This window comes from Mobula birostris, chromosome 7 (genome assembly GCF_030028105.1).
Source record: "Mobula birostris isolate sMobBir1 chromosome 7, sMobBir1.hap1, whole genome shotgun sequence".
Taxonomy (NCBI): Eukaryota; Metazoa; Chordata; class Chondrichthyes; order Myliobatiformes; family Myliobatidae; genus Mobula; species Mobula birostris.
The window spans coordinates 54315739-54335446 of NC_092376.1; the positions used below are offsets into that span (position 1 = coordinate 54315739).

The 19708-nt window shown below is 40.8% G+C and overlaps 1 protein-coding gene across 5 annotated transcripts in view; it reads right to left on the reverse strand.

Annotated features, from left to right (window-relative positions):
- Positions 1–19708, reverse strand: part of ranbp2 (RAN binding protein 2) — a 72596-nt gene that overhangs the window by 22265 nt on the left and 30623 nt on the right. For 2 of the 5 annotated variants that reach the window (XM_072263183.1, XM_072263182.1), the window contains exons 21-27: positions 11615–11752; positions 10770–10853; positions 10603–10692; positions 10431–10523; positions 10283–10351; positions 5242–5447; positions 4594–4807 (exon numbers count right to left, since the gene is read on the reverse strand). In XM_072263183.1, coding sequence (XP_072119284.1) covers positions 4594–4807; positions 5242–5447; positions 10283–10351; positions 10431–10523; positions 10603–10692; positions 10770–10853; positions 11615–11752 — 894 coding nt within the window. Of the gene's footprint in view, positions 1–2292; positions 3147–4593; positions 4808–5241; positions 5448–10282; positions 10352–10430; positions 10524–10602; positions 10693–10769; positions 10854–11614; positions 11753–19708 lie in introns of those variants that run through there. The other 3 variants (XM_072263187.1, XM_072263185.1, XM_072263184.1) reach the window with 3 other exon arrangements.

Genomic DNA, 19708 nt, shown 5'->3' on the forward strand with positions numbered 1-19708 from the left:
CTGATAGAGTGGTAGGTAAGGACAAGAGGAACTCTATAACTGTTAAGGCAGCGAGAAGAAGCGAAACCCTGTTCTCAGGGTGGAGGAGGAGCAACACCTTATATTCTGTATGGGCAGCCTCCAATCTGACGATGGTATGAATATCAACTTCTCCTTCCAGCAAAAAAAAATCCCCTCCCCCTCCTTTCTTCTATTTCCCACTCTGGACCCTTACCTCTTCTCTACCTCTCCCTGGTTTCCGTCCTCCTCTTTCTCCTATGTTCCACCCTCTTCTCCTATTATATTCCTTACTCTCCAGCCCTTTACATTTTCTATCCACTAGGCTTCACCTATCACCTTCCAGCCATCCTCCTTCCCAGTGTAAATGAGGGGGGAATGTTTATAATCTGCTGGAGAGACTGACTGAGCAGAACGCACATATTATTTGAACCTCTACTGGAGCTTGCCCCTGCTAGCTGGATGCAGCAAGGCAATTTTTTTTAAAAACAGGAATTTGTAGTTCATTCCATTGTGCTGGCTATTTGGAGGTCTATGTGGGGACTAAATTGCCAGTTGCTGTGGAGTGTTTTTTTTTAAAAATGTGGGGGTTATTTACCTGGTGTTTCGGAGATCATAAGGCTAGAAGGGGATATGATTTATAGTTGCTATGTGACTACAGACATCTTACAGTGGGAACGGGATATTTCTGCACTTTTATTCCCAACATGCACCTCCCCCAAACCTGCAATGCTGTGGTCTAAGTCAAGCCAAGCACAGCTGGGTGCATGGAGCAGACTCATTCATTGAGGCAGTAAGGCCAGATGATAGTTGCTCTTCCTCAATTTGCCCTTTCTCCTGTCACAGCTGTGTTGCTGATCTGCTCCCACAGTTTTTGTTCATTCCTGACTTACGAAAAATGTTTTTGTCAGAATCAGAATCTTTAAGCTGTCTGCAGTAGATTCTGGGAAGCCATGGATAAAACATGGATAATTATTATATATAGTTTTAAAAAAAACAGGAACAGAGCCCTCCAGCAATACTTGGAGATTAAAATAGTCTTCTTAAAACTAACCCCACTTCCAAACTTCACCTCAGTTAGTCCAGTGGTTACAAAGCTGCCCTTTGGCTTCTATACATGATCAAACATGCACCTGGATTGTGTTGTTAAATGCTAGTGCCCAACCTTCCAAAACTGATGTTTTACATGCTGCAGTCTGAAACTTGCTGGACAACATCTGACAACTTAAATCTGGAGATGTGGACTTCAAAAGCAGTCATGCAAGTGCTCAATCTTACTGACGTTTCCCCCTCATTTACACTGGAAAACCGGTCTCTCATAATGTACAACCTGAAGGATCTGCAAACCTACTCATTCAATGGAGATTACAAGTAGGAACATGGACAGTTAAGTTTATTTTTGCTTTTAATGTTTGATTTTGTGTTTAAGCCTGATACATTTCTTTAAAAGTAAATTACTTTTTACTTTTAACCTTTTATAAGAATTTGAAACCCTCACTTTTAAAATCAAAGCTGGGCAAGAGGCTTTAGTAATTGTCAAGGCTTTCAGTAATTGGGATTTATTTCTGCGCACCTTTGAACCCACTGGTATTTATCTTCAAGAGTACACAAAGAGTAGTTCCCACAATTTAAAAGATGGCACATGCAATCCCTCTATTGTATACAAGTAGGAAACAAGGAGCTACAGAGCAATTAGCATGTTGTCAGTAGTAAGAAAAATGCTGGAATCACTGATAAAGGAAGTGGTCACACTGTAGTGTAGTCGTTAGTGTGATGCCAGTTTAGCTTGGGGCAGTGTTTGAGTTCAATTCTGACATCATTTGTAAGGAGTCTGTATGTTCTCTCTGTGGAATGTGTGGGTTTTCTCTGAGTACTCCGATTTCCTCCCACAGTCCAAAGATGTTCTGGTTAGTAGGTTAATATGTTGTTGCAAATTGTCCCGTGTTCAGGAAAGGGTTAAATTGGGGGTTGCTGGACAGTGCTGCTTGAAAGGTCTATTCCACACTATATCTCTAAAAAAAAATGATAAATAGATAGAAGCAGAATATTCATGGATTTATGAACGAGCAATTGCATCTCTGAAATACACAAGAGCCTTTTGAAGTTGTAACAGAAAGAATAAGTGGACCAGCTGGTATATCTTGGGACTTTAAGAATTTTTTTCAATAAGGCACCACTTAATATTATTATATAAATTTGATTACTGTAGATTAATAAATTGTCTATTGAGAATTAATTACAAAAAGTAAAAGGCTGGAATAAATGGATTATTTTTGTATTGGAAATGGTGTTAAGTGGTATGCTAAATTCAAGTTGTTTAATGTTATTTCCAGTATACAAATGTAAAGGAGAACAAAATTGTTACTCTGGATTCCATGCAGCATAAAAAAAGGTACAAGATAACAACACAATAATAAAAAACCACAATAAACAAGTACACAAGATATATACACGATTGATTGTATGCTCCATAAAGTGAAGTTAGCCACAGGAGTGTCTGTACATAAGGTGACTGACAGAAAATTATGAAGTAGTGGTGGTGTTGGATGAGTTAGTGGGTAGAGGTGTTGATCATCCTTACTGTTTGGGAAAAGTAACTGTTTGAGTTTGGCGGTCCTGACATGGATGCAACATAGCCTCGTCCCTGATCGGAGTGGGACAAAAGTCGATGAGTAGGGTGGGTGGGATCCTTCATGATCCTGCTGGCCCCTTTTCCACCACCTTTCTGTGTATACATACTTGATGGTGGATGGGCTGGAGCCAGTAATGCCTTGGACAGTTTTGACTGCTTGTTGCAGAGCCTTCTTGTATGCTGTAGTGCAGCTTCCATATCAAGTCGTGATGCAGCATGTTATGATGCTCTCTATTGCACATCTGTAGAAGGACGCAAGCATAGCCCAGCTCTCTTCAGCCTCCTCAGAAAGTGATGAGCTTTCTTAATGACCTGGGATGTCCTGAGAAGCTGTGCCAAACAAACACTCAGTTTCCACTGCTTTGTCATGATGTTACGAGGGGTGTGGACAGTGCAATTGACATTAAAGGTGGGCTCCCAGCCATTCAAAATGTACATCTGATATTTGGATGAGCTGATTAGTTCAGAATCAGATTCATCATCATTGACATGGTATGAAATTAGTTTTATGGCGGAACTATAGTGCAAGACAAAAAAAATTACCAAAAAGTTACAATAAATAAATGGTGCAGAAGAGGTATGGTGAAGTTCATGGACCCATATACATGCATGCAAACACACTGACAATTCAAAGCTGAGTGGAACTGTTGGTTATTAGGAGAATGCAGAGGCTTCAGGTGGTGTATAGTGTTTTAATGAATAGACAAGAACAAAGTATATGGAACATACTGAAAAATGTGAAGCCATCCACTTTGAAACATGAAGTATTTCAAATGGTGAGAGATTAAAAGGTACTCAGAGGGGCCTGGGTGCTATTGTATACAAATCACCAGGTTAAAATGAAGATGCGGCAAGAAGGAAGGCAAATAGCTCACCTCTAATGCAAAAAACAATATGATCAGAGTCATCTTGCTCCAATTACATGGGCCCCAATGATTCTGCATACAGAAATTTGTATACATATGGTTTCCATAGCCAAGGAAAGATATATCTGTAGTAGAGGTGCAACTAAGGTTTGATAGATTGACTCCAGGGATGGAAGGTTTGTTGCTGAGAATGGACCTACAGTTTTGTGTGCTGATCTTAGCAATGAAACATACACAGCATTTTTGTAAGTTTTTAAGACAAACATTGAGTTTTTTCTGTTAACTGGGGCATCAAGAACCAACATACAGTCTCAAAATAAAGGTCAGTCATTCAATAGGGACATAGCCTCAAGATTCGAGGGAGTAGATTTAGGACTGAGATGAGGAGGAACTGCTTTTCCCGGGGAGTGGTGAATCTGTGGAATTCTCTGTCCAATGAAGCAGTGAAGGCTACCTCAGTAAATATATTTAAGACAAGCTTGGGTAGATTTTGGCATAGCAGTGGAATTAAGGGTTATGGAGAAAAGGCAGGTAGGTAGAGATGAGTTCATGGCCAGATCAGTCATGATCTTATTGAATGGTGGAGCAGACTCGACAGGCAAGATGGTCTACTCCTGCTCCTATTCTGTTCTTAATTCTGATATCAGAAAAAAAATTACTTCACCCTGAGAATTGCTAGCCTTTGCATTTCTCAATTATCAAGGCTGTGCTGGCTCACTATATTTAATGTTTCACTGCAAAATTCTCTGAAAACTAAGTTTTGTTTCTCTTCAGAGGTGGTGACGGAAATATCGTCGTTTCTAAAATAACAAAATTAAAGGTTCATCTACACTGAAAGCCTTGCCACTAGTTCAATAAAAATAGGCTGCATAAACAGTATGAGAAAACTTTAGCTCCTCAGGGTCAGCAGCTTAAGCGGTTTAAGTACAATTTAAATTCTTGATCTACAATGCCATCAATTAATGTTTCCCCATAAATGAAAGTATTTCCTCTTAATAACTAATAACTTCCCTGTTAGTAAATCTGGAGGTCCACTAACTTCCCATTACATTCAATTGAAAACAATTCCATATTAATTCATCCCATTTTTTTTTGTACCCTGAGTGGTAGAATCTGGTTCCATTTCTTTTCTAGCTGATAAATCAATGGGGCTGCCATCATCAGATGCTGGAAATTCTGCCTTCGGTATAGAGTTTGTTGTGGAGTCTGGTTCAATCCTTGAAACAGCAGCTGGTGTATCCATTGTCTGTTTATTCAACTGTACCGTAGCCTGGGCATCAGTGGAGCTGCTGATGTGCTCTTCTTGAGCTATCTATAGTTAAAAGAAAATTATTGCAGTTAAAATGGATGGTTCACCTGCAATAATTAGTATGCAATTTAAAAACACCATTGCTCTAATTAAGCTCTATTAAACTTCAGTGGATTAATTTAGAAATCATGTGAACATTTTAAGCCAAACAAACATGAATGAAGTATTACTATATTAAACAATCCATCTAATTGTGAACACAATTCAGACAGAAAATAGAACACTGGCACATTAATTTAAGAAATAACAAATATGATAAATGTTAACTTCACTAGACATATAGTCTTATTGTTGCTAACTGACAAAGCTATTCCTATGAAAGATGCTATTTGTGAAATAAAGAGCCAATATTTTAACACGGTCATACAGCTGGAAATTGCAATTTGATACACTGTTCAAGAATTAATCGAATACAATGAAGATATTTTTAATTTTACCTGAAAGTCCCTGATTTTTCTAATTTCAGTCTCGAAGTCATCGTCATCCTTCTCCTCCCCTTCTGTATCACTGCTTAAACCACAAAAGAAGGTAGAAGGGAGCAGCAGATTTTTAGCTTTCATTCTCTCTTCATCTGTTGGTAATTTCTCCCAGACAATGAAACAGTCTTTCTCACCATCTTCTTCCAGATTACCCACACTGGAGCCTACAAAAGTAGCAGGATGGTCACAAACACTAGGAAAATTTCATCGCAATCTTGATTTTAAACAAAACACTTTTAGTATTAGTTACTACATAATATACTACAGTACTGTGCAAATGTCTTGAACACCATGGATTTTTATACAACTTTTTTTCTTCTGCAATAGTGTCAGTAGAAAAAAAGCGAACTATAGATTTCAAAACTCTTTTTCCAAAAAAAATGCTACAGAAAAATGTTTATTTCATTAAGTACCATATAAAGTAATAGACTACTAATCAAATAAAAACTAGATTACTTTGTCAAAATATAGCCCAGTGCATGATTGAACAAAGTAACAAACAGGATGCTAACGATCAATGACATAATGATTTGAATGAACTAAACTGATTAACTGCAAACTATGCTCCAAGCCTATACTGGTATCTGTCCCCCACTTTTCCTTCGCTACATCAACGACTGCATTGGTGCTGCTTCCTGCACGCTGAACTCGTTGACTTCATTAACTTTGCCTCCAACTTTCACCCTGCCCTCAAGTTTACCTGGTCCATTTCCGACACCTCCCTCCCCTTTCTAGATCTTTCTGTCTCTATCTCAGGAGACAGCTTATCTACTGACGTCTACTATAAGCCTACGGACTCTCAGTTACCTGGACTATTCCTCTTCCCATCCTGTCTCTTGCAAAGATGCCATCCCCTTCTCAGAATTCCTCTGCCTCCGCCGCATCTGCTCTCAGGATGAGGCTTTTCATTTCAGGACGAAGGAGATATCCTCCTTTTTTTTTAAAGAAAGGGGCTTCCCTTCCTCCACCATCAACTCTACTCTCAAACGTATCTCTCCCATTTCCCGCCACCCCACTAGGAATAGGGTTCCCCTTGTCATCACCTACCACCCCACCAGCCTCCAGGTCCAACATATTATTCTCCGTAACTTCCACCACCTCCAATGGGATCCCACCACTAAGCACATCTGTCCTCCCCCCCCCGCAGAGATAGCTCCCTGCGTGACTCCCTTGTCCATTTGTCTCCCCCATCCCTTCCCACTGATCTCCCTCCCGGCACTTATCCTTGTAAGGAGAACAAATGCTACACATGCCCTTACACTTCCTCCCTCACCACCATTCAGGGCCTCAGACAGCCCTTCCAGATGAGGCGACGCTTCACCTGTGAGTCAGCTGGGGTGATATACTGTGTCCAGTGCTCCTGATGCAGCCTTCTATATATTGGCATGACCCAATGCAGGCTGGGAGAACGTTTCGCTGAACACCTACGCTCTGTCTGCCGGAGAAAGCAGGATCTCCCAGTGCCCACACATTTTAATTCCACGTCCCATTCCCATTCTGATATGTCTATCCACGGCCTCCTCTATTGTCAAGATGAAGTCACACTCAGGTTGGAGGAACAACACCTTATATTCCGTCTGGGTAGCCTCCAACCTGATGGCATGAACATTGACTTCTCTAACTTCCGTTAATGCCCCACCTTGTATCCCATCTGTTATTATTATTATTTTCCCTACTCTCTTTTTTCTCCCTCTGTCCCTCTCACTATAACTCCTTGCCCATCCTCTGGGCTCCCCCACCTTCTTTCTCCCTAGGCTTCCCGTCCCATGATCCCCACTCTTCTCCAGCCTCGTATCCCTTTTGCCAATCAACTTTCCAGCTCTTAGCTCCATCCCTCCCCCTCCTCCTATCATTTTGGATCTCCCTCTCCCCCTTTCAAATCTCTTACTAGCTCTTCTTTCAGTTAGTCCTGACGAAGGGTCTTGGCCCGAAATGTCGATTGTACCTCTTCCTATAGAAGCTGCCTGGCCTGCTGCGTTCACCAGCAGTTTTTCTGTGTTGTTAATTGAAATAGAAACGGGTGTTGGAGGACTCAAACTGGACGAAGGACAACCAAACTAAAAGGTGAGGTTGTGGTAGATGTGACAGTTTAACCTTCAAATCAATTCTTGCAAAATGGTAAGAGTGATCATAACAAGACACAATATGGTCGTCCTGCATCAGCAAGGGCTCTCCCAAGCAGAAATTTTGTGGCAGACAGGGTTTCAAGATGTGTTGCCCAAGCTCTTTTGAAAAAGCTCAAAGAAACAGGCAAGGTTGAGGACCAGAAACGTAGTGGGTGGACAGAGAAACTGAGTGCGAGACATGCATCAAACTGATGTGCCTTCTAAATCTGAACTCCAGCACTGCTATCAGCTCTGAATTCAATGAAACCACTGGAACCCAAGTACACCCTCTACAGTCTGGAAAAGTTTTGTCATAGGCGGCCTTCATGGAAGAGTTGCTGCCAAAAAGCCATTCCTCCAAAGTGGAAACAAAACCAAGAGACTCACCTATGCACAAAAACACAAGGACTGAGAGTCAAAATTTGATTTTTTTTGGCTCAAATAGGAGGCAGTTTGTCTGTAGAAGAGTTGCAGAGCACTACATGCGTGCGTGCAGCCAACAGTGAAGCACGACAGACGTTTCCTGCAGGTTTGGGGCTACATTTCTGCAAATGGAGATGGTGATCTGGCCAGAATTAATGGAATCCTCAATGCCGAGTACACGCAGATTCTCATTCATCACGCAATACCATCAGGAGGTATTTGATCACTCCCAACTTCATTCTGCAGGAGGACAATGATCCCAAACGCATGGCCAAGGTCAGAGAGAACTACCTTCAGCGAAAAGGACAACCAGTTCTGCAACAGATGGTAGAGCCTCTACAGACCCCAGATCTCAACATCATTGAAGGTGTCTCAGATTTTCCAGAGAAACAGAAGGAAGTGAGGCAGCCAAAGTCTGCAGAATAGCTGTGGCAAGTTCTCCAAGATGCTTGGAACAACCCACCAGCTGATTTTCTTATAAAACTGCACGATAGTGTGCCTAAATGAATTGATGCCATTTTAAAAGCAAAAGGTGGCCACGCCACATTCGCCAGTAGTTTTTCTTTAAAAGACTGTTTACTGTTCTTCACAGTAAATTTTTTGATATTCTGAAACATTTTTGAAAGCACTTCTGCTTTACAGAATTTTTCCCCTAAAGCCCAAGACTTTTGCACAGTACTATATATTCTAATCTATAAAAGCTATTTTTACAAGAAAATTATACCCATTTCCTCACATCATTCTCTTTTGTTCAAGGCCTAGAAGTCAACAAAACAATAAGAATTCAAAACAAGCTAACTTTATCAGTCTAAAGACAACACAACAGTGGCTGGAAATTCAAAATAAACCAGAAATGCTGAAGATGCTGAGCATCTGTTCGGGGGTGGTGGTGGGAAGACAGAATTGGATGAAGTGAAAAAGCAGTGTGTTTGAAATTGCAAAGACTTCAGCAGGCCAGGAATAATTATTATGATAAAGAGAATCCAGATGACAAAGGTGTCCTTCCCTTTCATCCAGCGACCCAAGGATGATTTTCAATAGCACTCCCTTCTGCATTCACTGGTCACATAACTCAGTTTTTCTCTCTCTCCACAGAGGCTGCCTGATCTGTTGAGCAGCTTCAGAATTGTTTTTATTTCAATTTTACCAGCTGTTCACAAATCCATTTTGCTTATGCTTATTTTTGGATCCCTAAACAGTCTCCCAATATTTTACTGTGCTCATGCACATCCAAGAATTCTAAGACCAGATAGAACTAACTAACCACTATCTTAAAAAGATATTGCTGTTGGATTCTGCCTCAATTCTTGTTGTAGAAAATCTCAGATGACAGTTCAACTTTGTTTTTCTAAATTGCATCACCAGTTCTATAGTGATATAAAGGGCTGCCCAAATTGGATGAGGCAAAATAGTAACAGATGGAAACCATGGTTGAAGAGCCACTTACTTAAATTGAGTTTAATTTTCTGTCTAGAAATCAGAAGTTATGCTTCTTGCATTAATAAAATTTACAAAGTGCTCGTAAATCACTGAAAATTTGATCCTCTTGTCTGTGAATGCTCTTGCACCGATACGCAACACCGCAGGTATTTGTAAAATCATCCTAATGACATTCCTTAAGAGCACAAAGAGAAATTAGGTAACGTTGTTTGATACATACTAATCAATAGGACAGTCACATTTTAATAGCTATCTCTGGCAGATCCCAGCCTAGGGTTGAAACCTCACTCAAATATATTGTTTTCCTACTAGCATCTGTCCCTTGACCTCCTAACCATGACCCCCCCCCCCTCAACTACTCCAAAGCAACTGAACTCACCAGTCCTCTCCATCATCTTCTCCCACTCACTGAGGCCCTGTTGCTCCAAATCATAGCACAAAGATCCGGCCAAGATTTGCTGTGAAGTCACTTAAACTGTGTCCAACCCTTTAAGTCTTCAGCAGTACCAATGCCCCTCAGATTTTGGTGCCCTGAACAGAACTAACATAGAAAAACTACAGCACAATACAGGCCCTTGGGCCCATAATGCTATGGCGGAAATGTACTTATTTTAGAAATTACCTAGAGCTATCCACAGCCCTCTATTTTTTAAGCTCCATGTACCTATTCAGGACCCTCTTAAAAGACCTAATGGAGAATATTTCACATTACTCCTTTACTTCCTCATTAACAATACCCAGCCTAGCATCTAATATAGTTGAGTTTTGAAGCAATGTTATCACACGCATTAGCCAAAACATCCAAAGCCTTTGCCCTATATTTAACAACAGATTACTTTATGAGTACAATTGTTGGCTATTTTGTATCAACTCAATCTATTTTCAAAATCATAAGTCAATCCATTTCGATACACATCCAGAATGAAGCTATTTGTTAAAATACCCAAATGTATTTCTAAAAATGACACCAATAAAAATTGGTATCATGAATTCCAGTGGTCAATTACAAAACTGCAAAAAAACAAGTATACCTATTATACAGGACTTCTGCTCCTTTTTGTCACCACAACATAACTTATCAGTTGATTTCAAGAAAGTGCCTTGAAAAGAAAAGATGCTGGGAATTAGAACTTTTACATGATCAAAAAAAGACAGTAATTTTCTGTATAAAACTTGTACCTGTTTTACTGGAGACTTCTTGTTGAGATGCATCCTGATGAAGCCAATCCTTACACTGATCTGGGTGTAGATTTCTACCAAGACTTCTATCAGCTGACATTAAGTATGAATACCAGAGTTAACAAAGTTATTTTAGTCCAAAAAGAGAGCTTAGATGAAGAAATTTATTTACCTGGTGCAGATACACATTCCGAGTCAAGGGTAGCCAATTGTCCCCCTGACGCACCTGGATCCAGTTTTGCGTTAGTTCTCAAGCTTTTACCTAGGTTTGGAAAATTCTTAAGTAATTTAACCTGCATTTTTAATTTAAAAGATAGTTTGAAGAGTTTTTATCTGTACCTGTGATAGCTGATTTTTGCCTTTGGGGCTTATCTGGATATAGTTTTCCATTGAGATTTTTGACTGCAGTTTCATAGTCTTCATCTTAAGAGAGGAATAATTTAACATTAGTTTGCTATGTGAAATTCAAGACCAAAGGAAATCTAGTTGGCAAATTTGTCTGATACATTTGATAGTTTTCCCTTTTAAATGGGAAAAAAACCTGTATTTTAAGTAAACTTATTTACATAAACATAGTAACCACATAACCTAATCACAGAGTAGCTTCATCATTGTTTTTTTAAATCCGTACAGTGCAGCTGGAAGGACTTTCTGCGTCACCGTACCCAAAGTGAGGCACATAACAACAACCCTTTTGTTTAACACCTCTAGCACAGCAAATCATAAGTGTTTTGCATAAATATCAAAGATACTAGATAAAAGAGAAGACCATTTATGTAGCAAATTCAAAATTTTGTCTTTGCCACCAAAGTCAAAACCACGTTAAATCTAGGATGAACAAGATGCCACAATTACAATGGGTATGAATATGCTAGAGATCAGAAAAGCCACAGACAAATTTAAAAACATGAATGAAAATATTAACATTGAGGCAATGCTTAACAAGATGCCAATGTAGGTTAGAAAATAGTGGGAGAGAAGGAGCTAATGAGGGAAAAAAGCAAATATAAAAACAAATGAAATCAGATGGAGATGTTGACGGGGAAAGGTATGAGGAAATTTTACAAGTTTAAGTTTTGGATTAAGTGGTTAGCAACTATATATATATATATATACACACACACACACACACACACACACGACCTCTTATCAGCACGATAGACATAAATATCTACAAATCTTACCATCTTCATCATCACTAACATAGCCAGGTTTGTTCTTGTAGCAAAAAAACATTGGAGGAAGTTTCAGTTCTTTTGCAAGAGCTTCTTGTTCAGGTGTGGGTACCGATGCAAAAATAATCTGTAAATCTTCGCCTCCAACTAAAGAGGAATTAATTGCATTAGAAAACAAAATTTGTGCAAGAGGACATAAAAATAAAAATAACTATGATAATGAACCAAGATCTATGCAAAGGTATTAACATGATGTTAATTGATCAATCCATTTCCAGTGCAAGAAATGAAGCAATACTTTTAGCAATGTTTTTATATTCAGTTGTTGCCTCATTCAAATTATTAAAATTCAAATTTAGGTTGAGCTTAGGAAATTAAATGAGACAAAAGAACCACATTGCTTCCATGGGAGTGAATCTTACCAGGAGTAACAACAATGTTAATATATAAAACATGGCACGAGACTGCGAGACAGGAGGTCGTCTGTTGGGCCTTCCAACTTTGGAGCCTTTGGAATAATATCCAGGCTGACAATTCAGTGTCGCATTCTGTTCACTAAAGCAAGAAAGTAGCATTGCAAGATAAAATATATAACTTCAAATCTTCAGCATCCAATGGATTCCACCCAAGAACTTTAAAGTAGGTGAGAATGCTGTAGAACACTTGATCTTTCAAACTCATTCACAAGGCCAGTGATGTCGTGGGGATGGAACTGGACTGGCTGACTGTGGTATCTGAAAAGAGGATGCTGTCCAAGTTGCATGCCATCTTGGACAGTGTCTCCCATCCACTACATAATGTACTGGTTGGGCACAGGAGTACATTCAGCCAGAAACTCATTCCACCAAGATGCAACACTGAGCGTCATAGGAAGTCATTCCTGCCTGTGGCCATCAAACTTTACAACTCCTCCCTTGGAGGGTCAGACACCCTGAACCAATAGGCTGGTCCTGGACTTATTTCCTGGCATAATTTACATATTACTATTTAATTATTTATGGTTTTATTACTATTTAATTATTTTTGGTGCAACTGTAATGAAAAGCAATTTCCCTCAGGATCAATAAAGTATGACTATGATAGACTGGCCTTGGAAGGAATGCAATACAGATTCATCTAAATGGAGACACAGGTAGATATATATCATAAATACCTGGATTCCTCCGAATGTTGCTAAGGCTCCAAAGTGAAATAACAAGCTAGACTTCCATTCTAATTTTTGAGTATGAGGAGGTAATTAGATTGTTGCTTTTCCTATTTCTGAGAAATATATTCCACTTGGCAGTAAAGGTTATAAAGTTAGCTTTATTTGTCACATGTACATTGAAACATTCAGTAAAATGTGTCATTTGATTTGACACAAATCAGTGAGGACTGTGCTGGGCAGCACACAAATGTCACCACTCTTGTAGCACCAACATAGCATGCCCAGAGCTCACTAACCGTAACAGTACACCTTTGGAAAGTGGAAGGAAATCACAGTACTGAGGAAACTCACGCAGTCACGGGGAGAACACAAAAATCTCCTCCTTACAGGTAATGATAGGAATAGAACCCCAATCTTACGACTGATGCTGTAAAGCATTGTGCTAACCATTACAGTACTCCGCATCTCCAGTAATCAAAGGACATGAAATATTGAGGACATTCTCATTTAGCAATGAAGAACTGGAAATTAATTTGAAATGGGAAGGAGTGGGAGAGAAAAGAGAAGCAAACTCAAAAGCAACTTCAAAAAGTTTAGCTGATTTACATCTTTAAAAAGTTGCATGGCTGTCAGAAACTTTAAAAAAACTGAATGAATTTGACAGCTTTATGGAAAATACAGTGCCTTTTGAAAGTACTCAGCCCCCAACCCTTTGCTCACATCAGTATCACAACTAGGGATTTTGATCAATTTAACTGAGAATTTTTAATTGTGAATCACATTCCTTTCTCCTCCCCCACAGTAGAGTCCAAAAAAAAAGGGAAAAACTAAATATCCAAAATCTGAAATGTCAGCTGTTCAAAAGTATTCATTCCGCCACCCCCCCCCCCCCCCCGCCTTTTGCTCAGTACTGAGTTGACCACATCTAGCAGCAATTACAGCCAGTAGTCTTTTGGGATAAATCTATTAGCTTTTCATAATGTGATAGAGCAAGATTTACCCATTCCTCCTTGCAAAATTGCTCAAGCTGTGCCAGGTTAATTGGGGACTGGCAGTGGACAGCAATCTTGAGGACTTGCGAGGGAGAGGGAGTTAGATATGGCCCTTGTGGCTAAAGGGATCAGGGGGGTATGGAGAGAAGGCAGGTGCAGGGTTCTGAGTTGGATGATCAGCCATGATCCTACTGAATGGCGGTGCAGGCGCGAAGGGCTGAATGGCCTACTCCTGCACCTATTTCCTATGTTTCTATGTTGCCAGAGATACTAGATCAGGTCAAGGTTAGTACTCTCAATTTTATTCACTTGAAGTCAACTTTATGGTTGCTCTGGCAGTGTCCTTTGGGTTGTTGTCCTTCTAAAAGACAAGCCTCCTCCCCAGTTTGTTTTCTGGCAGAGGCTAGCAGGTTTTTATCCAGGTTCTCTGTATTTAGCAGCATTCATCTTCCTATTAATCTTGACTAGTGATAAAGGATCTAGTGCTTTCCTGACACATGATGAATAAATTCTTCTCAGACTCCCAGCTGGATACAAGTATAATCAACATTTCGATGACAAACTCTGCCATCTTCAGGGATGATGCCTGAGCATGTCTAGTCCAGTGGTACTTATACCCTGCAATCCGTCCCTTCTGATTGGTTCGTCCAATCAGGTTTCTGCTCTCCCACCTTGTTCACAATTGAATTCCATTTCTTACTTAGAGCGAAACCTTTGCCTCAGTTAAAACTCTTTCCCTCCAGTTTTATTTCAATGGTTTCTTTTATCAGATAGTCCTACAACTACTGTGCTGCGCCACTGGCTTTTAAGGCATTCTCAGGCATCATCCCTGAATAAGATGGCAGTTTGTCATCAAAACATTGGTTATAATCTATACCTGTATCTGGCTAGAAGCCCGAGAAGAGTTTATTAATCCTGACCAGATTTGCTGCTGAGAAACATCCCCAGAGCATGATGCCACGTCCACTATACTTTACAAAAGGGATGGTGAGCCATATGGAGAGGATATTGATGGACTCACAGAGTGCATCACTGATTACATCAACTTCTGGGTGGACTGCAATGTTCCAACAAGAACTGTCTTTTGTTATTCAAATAACAAGCCATGGGTAACAGAGGACATCCCGAACACTAAAAAGAGGGCGTTTAGAGTTGGAAATAGGGAGGACCTAAGGGCAATACAGAGGGACCTGAAAGCCAGGATCAGGGATGCTAAAGACAGGTATAGGAGGAAGCCTGAGTGGAAACTCCAGCAGAACATGAGAGAGGTATGGAGTGGGATGAGGACCATCACTGGGTTCCGGCAAACTAGGAACAGAGGAGCTGAAGGCAGTGCGGACAGGGCCAACGAACTTAACCTGTTCTTTAACAGATTTGATATTGTGGTCCCTGCTCATCCCCCACGAGTCATCTGTTGTCGACCCCCAACCAACACGTATTCCACTCTCCCCTCCTACCCCTCCTCACAGTCCCCCACCCTGCTCTCATGACTATACCCCTTCCCCACACGAAACCACCACGGTGGGCTTCACAGCTGAACAGGTGAGAAGACAACTGAAACGTCTCAACACAAGCAAAGCTGCAGGACCGGATGGTGTCAGTACCAGGGTGCTCAAAGCCTGTGCCCCTCAGCTATGTGGAGTACTTCACCATGTCTTCAACCTGAACCTGAGGCTCCGGAGGGTTCCTGTGCTGTGGAAGACGTCCTGCCTCATCCCTGTGCCGAAGACGCTGCGCCCCAGCAGCCTCAATGACTACAGACTGGTGGCATTGACCTCCCACATCATGAAGACCCTGGAGACACTTGTTCTGGAGCTGCTCTGGCCTATGGTCAGGCCACACTTAGATCCCCTCCAGTTCGCCTACCAGCTCCGACTAGGAGTTGAGGATGCCATCATCTACCTGCTGAACCTGTCTACGCCCACCTGGACAAGCCAGCGAGCACTGTGAGGGTCATGTTTTTTGACTTCTCCAGTGCGTTCAACACCATCCACCCTGCTCTGCTGGGGGAGAAGCTGGCAGCGATGCAGGTGGATGCTTTCCTGGTGTCATGGATTCTTGATTACCTGACTAGCAGACCACAGTACGTGTGCTTGCAACACTGTGTGTCCAACAGAGTAATCAGCAGCACTGGGGCTCCAGAAGGGACTGTCTTGTCTCCCTTTCTCTTCACCATTTACACCTCCGACTTCAACTACTGCACAGAGTCTTGTCATCTTCAGATGACTCTGCCATAGTTGGATGCATCAGCAAGGGAGATAAGGCTGAGTACAGGGCTACGGTAGGAAACTCTGTCACATGGTGTGAGCAGAATTATCTGAAGCTTAATGTGAAAAAGACTAAGGAGCTGGTGGTAGATCTGAGGAGAGCTAAGGCACCAGTGACCCCTGTTTCCATCAAGGGGGTCAGTGTGGACATGGTGGAGGATTACAAATACCTGGGGATACGAATTGACAATAAACTGGACTGGTCAAAGAACACTGAGGCTGTCTACAAGAAGGGTCAGAGCCGTCTCTATTTCCTGAGGAGACTGAGGTCTTTTAACATCTGTCGGATGATGCTGAGGATGTTCTACGAGTCTGTGGTGGCCAGTGCGATCATGTTTGCTGTTGTGTGCTGGGGCAGCAGGCTGAGGGTAGCAGACACCAACAGAATCAACAAACTCATTCGTAAGGCCAGTGATGTTGTGGGGATGGAACTGGACTCTCTGATGGTGGTGTCTGAAAAGAGGATGCTGTCCAAGTTGCATGCCATCTTGGACAATGTCTCCCATCCACTACATAATGTACTGGTTGGGCACAGGAGTACATTCGGCCAGAGACTCATTCCACCGAGATGCAACACAGAGCGTCACAGGAAGTCATTCCTGCCTGTGGCCATCAAACTTTACAACTCCTCCCTTGGAGGGTCAGACGCCCTGAGCCAATAGGCTGGTCCTGGACTTATTTCCTGGCATAATTTACATATTACTATTTAATTATGGTTTTATTATTATTTAATTATTTATGGTGCAACTGTGACAAAAATCAATTTCCCCCGGAATCAATAAAGTATGACTATGACTATGTGTTATGTGATAACGTAGGGTTGGATTTATGCTACCCATACTGTTTAGTGTTGAGGCCAAGTTGTTCCATTTTAGTCACATTCGACCACAAGACCTCCTTTCACCTCTTTACAGTATCCTTCTTCCTCTAAGTGACACTTTGCAAACTCTTTATTGGAAAAAGAAAAACTAACTGCTGGGGAACTCAGCAGGCCAGGCCAGGCCAGGCAGCATCTATGGAAATGAGTATACTTGGCGTTTTGGGCTGAGACCATTCATCGGGGCTGGACAAAAAAAGATGAGAAGTCAGTTAGAAGGTTGGGGGAGGAGAGGGAAAAAATCACAAGGTGATAGGTGATACAGGGGTGGGGGGGCGGGGAGGAGTGGTGACATTAAGAGCTGGGAAGTTGATTAGTGAAAGATATAGGGCTGGAGAAAGGGAAATCTACCAGGAAGGACAGAAGACCATGGAAGAAAGAAAAGGGGAAGGAGCTCCAGAGGGAGGTGATGGGCAGATAAGGAGATAAGGTGGGAGGGAAATGGGAATGGGGAACAGTGAAGAGGGGGGCATTACCAGAAGTTTGAGAAATCAATGTTCATGCCATCATGCTGGAGGCTACCCAGATGGAATACAAGATGTTGCTCCCCCAACCTGAGTGTGGCCTGACCATGACAGTATAAAAGGCCACGGACTGGTATGTCAGAATGGGAATGAAAAGTGGAATTAAAATGGGTGGCCACTGGGAGATTCCACTTTTTCTGGCGGATGGAGCGTAGGTGCAGGGAGAAGTGGTTTCCATTGGGTCTTACAAATATACAGGAGGCCACAGTGAGAACACCGGATACAGATGACCCCAACAGACTCACAGGTGAACTGTCACCTCACCTGGAAGGACTGCTTGGGGACCCGAATGGTAGTGAGGGAGGTGGTGTAGGGGCAGGTGTAGCATTTGTTCCACTTGCAGCGGTAAGAACCGGGAGGAACAAATGGACAAGAGAGTTGCATAGGGAGCGATCCCTACAGAAAGCAGAAAGTGGGGTGGAGGGAAAGATGTGCCTGGTGGTGGGATCCTGTTGGAAATGGCATAAGTTACAGAGAATTATGAGCTGGACGTGAAGGCTGGTGGGGTGGTAGGTGAGGACAAAAGGAACCCTGTCCCTGGTGGAAAGGCAGGAGGATAGTGTGAAGAAGGATGTGCATGAAATGGAAAAGACTGTATACTCAGAGGAATGCATTTGAAATGGTCTTGTACCCTTCCCTAGATTTGTGTTTCTCTATTATAATTTCCCCGACTTGTCTTGAAAATACTTATATCTGCATTTTGGTTTGGTCTATTGAAAACCTACCATACTGTTATAGCTTACAGAGAGAGGAGGGCATTTATTTGTATGAATTCATTGAAAACAGTTAATCTGCCAATTTTCTACATCAAGTTGGGTGAGTTACAGTAAAATATTGCACCCTAAAAAAAGTTATCATAGCAAACAGTGGATGAATAGCTTTTCAGTCTCATAATTTTTAAATAAGTTAACAGGTTTTGGAATTTTTTAATTTGATATTATGCACAATGTTCATAGATTAGCTCAGAAAATCCTACTTCAATATATTTTTGATTTAGAAAATGAGACAGTAAAATGTGAAAATACTTGTGGGGCCTGAATACTTTTTTTTTAAAAAGGCATTGAATACAATGAACTAAATGACTATGCTAAACAAATATGCATATTAATACACATTAAGATTTCTTGCATGACTTGTTATACATCCAATGTTTAACAAATTTTGGCAATGATTCAGTTTTACTTTCCCCTATGCAAGTTCCATTAATTAAAAGCTTGCTAACTATAAAGCAATATTTGGAAAGCATCACCATGCCTCAACTAAATCAAAACCACATTACAAATACTAATTTCACAGCACAGAAGATTTATAAACTATAATCAGTATTAAATTTTTAGCTTGAAATGCTCCAAAAATGAATTAGCTATTTAAAATATGTCTATCTATTGGATTAACCAGTATTCTCAATCAGCAAGCTGGATAATTGCTGCAAGTCATTAAACTTATGTTATGTTTTCCATTATTAGCTAAGATGCCAACAAAATTCACTGTTAAATAATGTGACAACAATTGTGTTAGTGGAGCATTTATAGTCTGCATCAAAAATGCAATTTAGTACCAAATTATTTTACTCAAGTATGGTAAGCTTTGCAATGTTATGTGCATTGAAGGGGGAAGCAATATTGATGTTAGAATTGAGGGTATTACTCTAAACTTAGCCATGCTTGTACTCATGAACTCCAAAAGGCAGAAGTTCCAGCTGCTTATAGAGCTCAAAAGCAACTTGAACACGTACAGGTACAGAAGAGAGTCTCTGGTGATGAAAGTAAAGGACAAGAATATTTTTGAAACAATGCCAATGGTGCTTGTTTAAGTACAGGCTTTCATACATTTGTTTTCTACATGTACAAGAATGTTGTATTACTTCAAACCTGAGTGAAAAAACTGACATGCAGAGACTGTTGTTTAAATGCCCTCAGATAGGTGATGAAAGCCACTCTTTTTTTTCTATCTACTGTACAATGAACTGTAACTGCACTTTTGAAGCAAGGCATTACAGAAGAGGCAAACAAATGCTATCATTAAAATAAGCAAACACTCAATATTGACTTCAGTATTAGAAACCTCAATAGTTTCATAGTTTAATACGATTCTATGGATAAAGATTTGGAAAATGAAACTATGCTGGCTGGCATTGACAACAGGAATCGATTATCCACCCCAGGTACAAGGGCAATACAAGGAAAGATGAAATAACTTAAGATATGATATTACATGCATTCCATGAACAGAAAATTGGTGTGGCATCTTCATTTTACTTGGATGATAACCATAGCAATACCAACAAATCACAGCT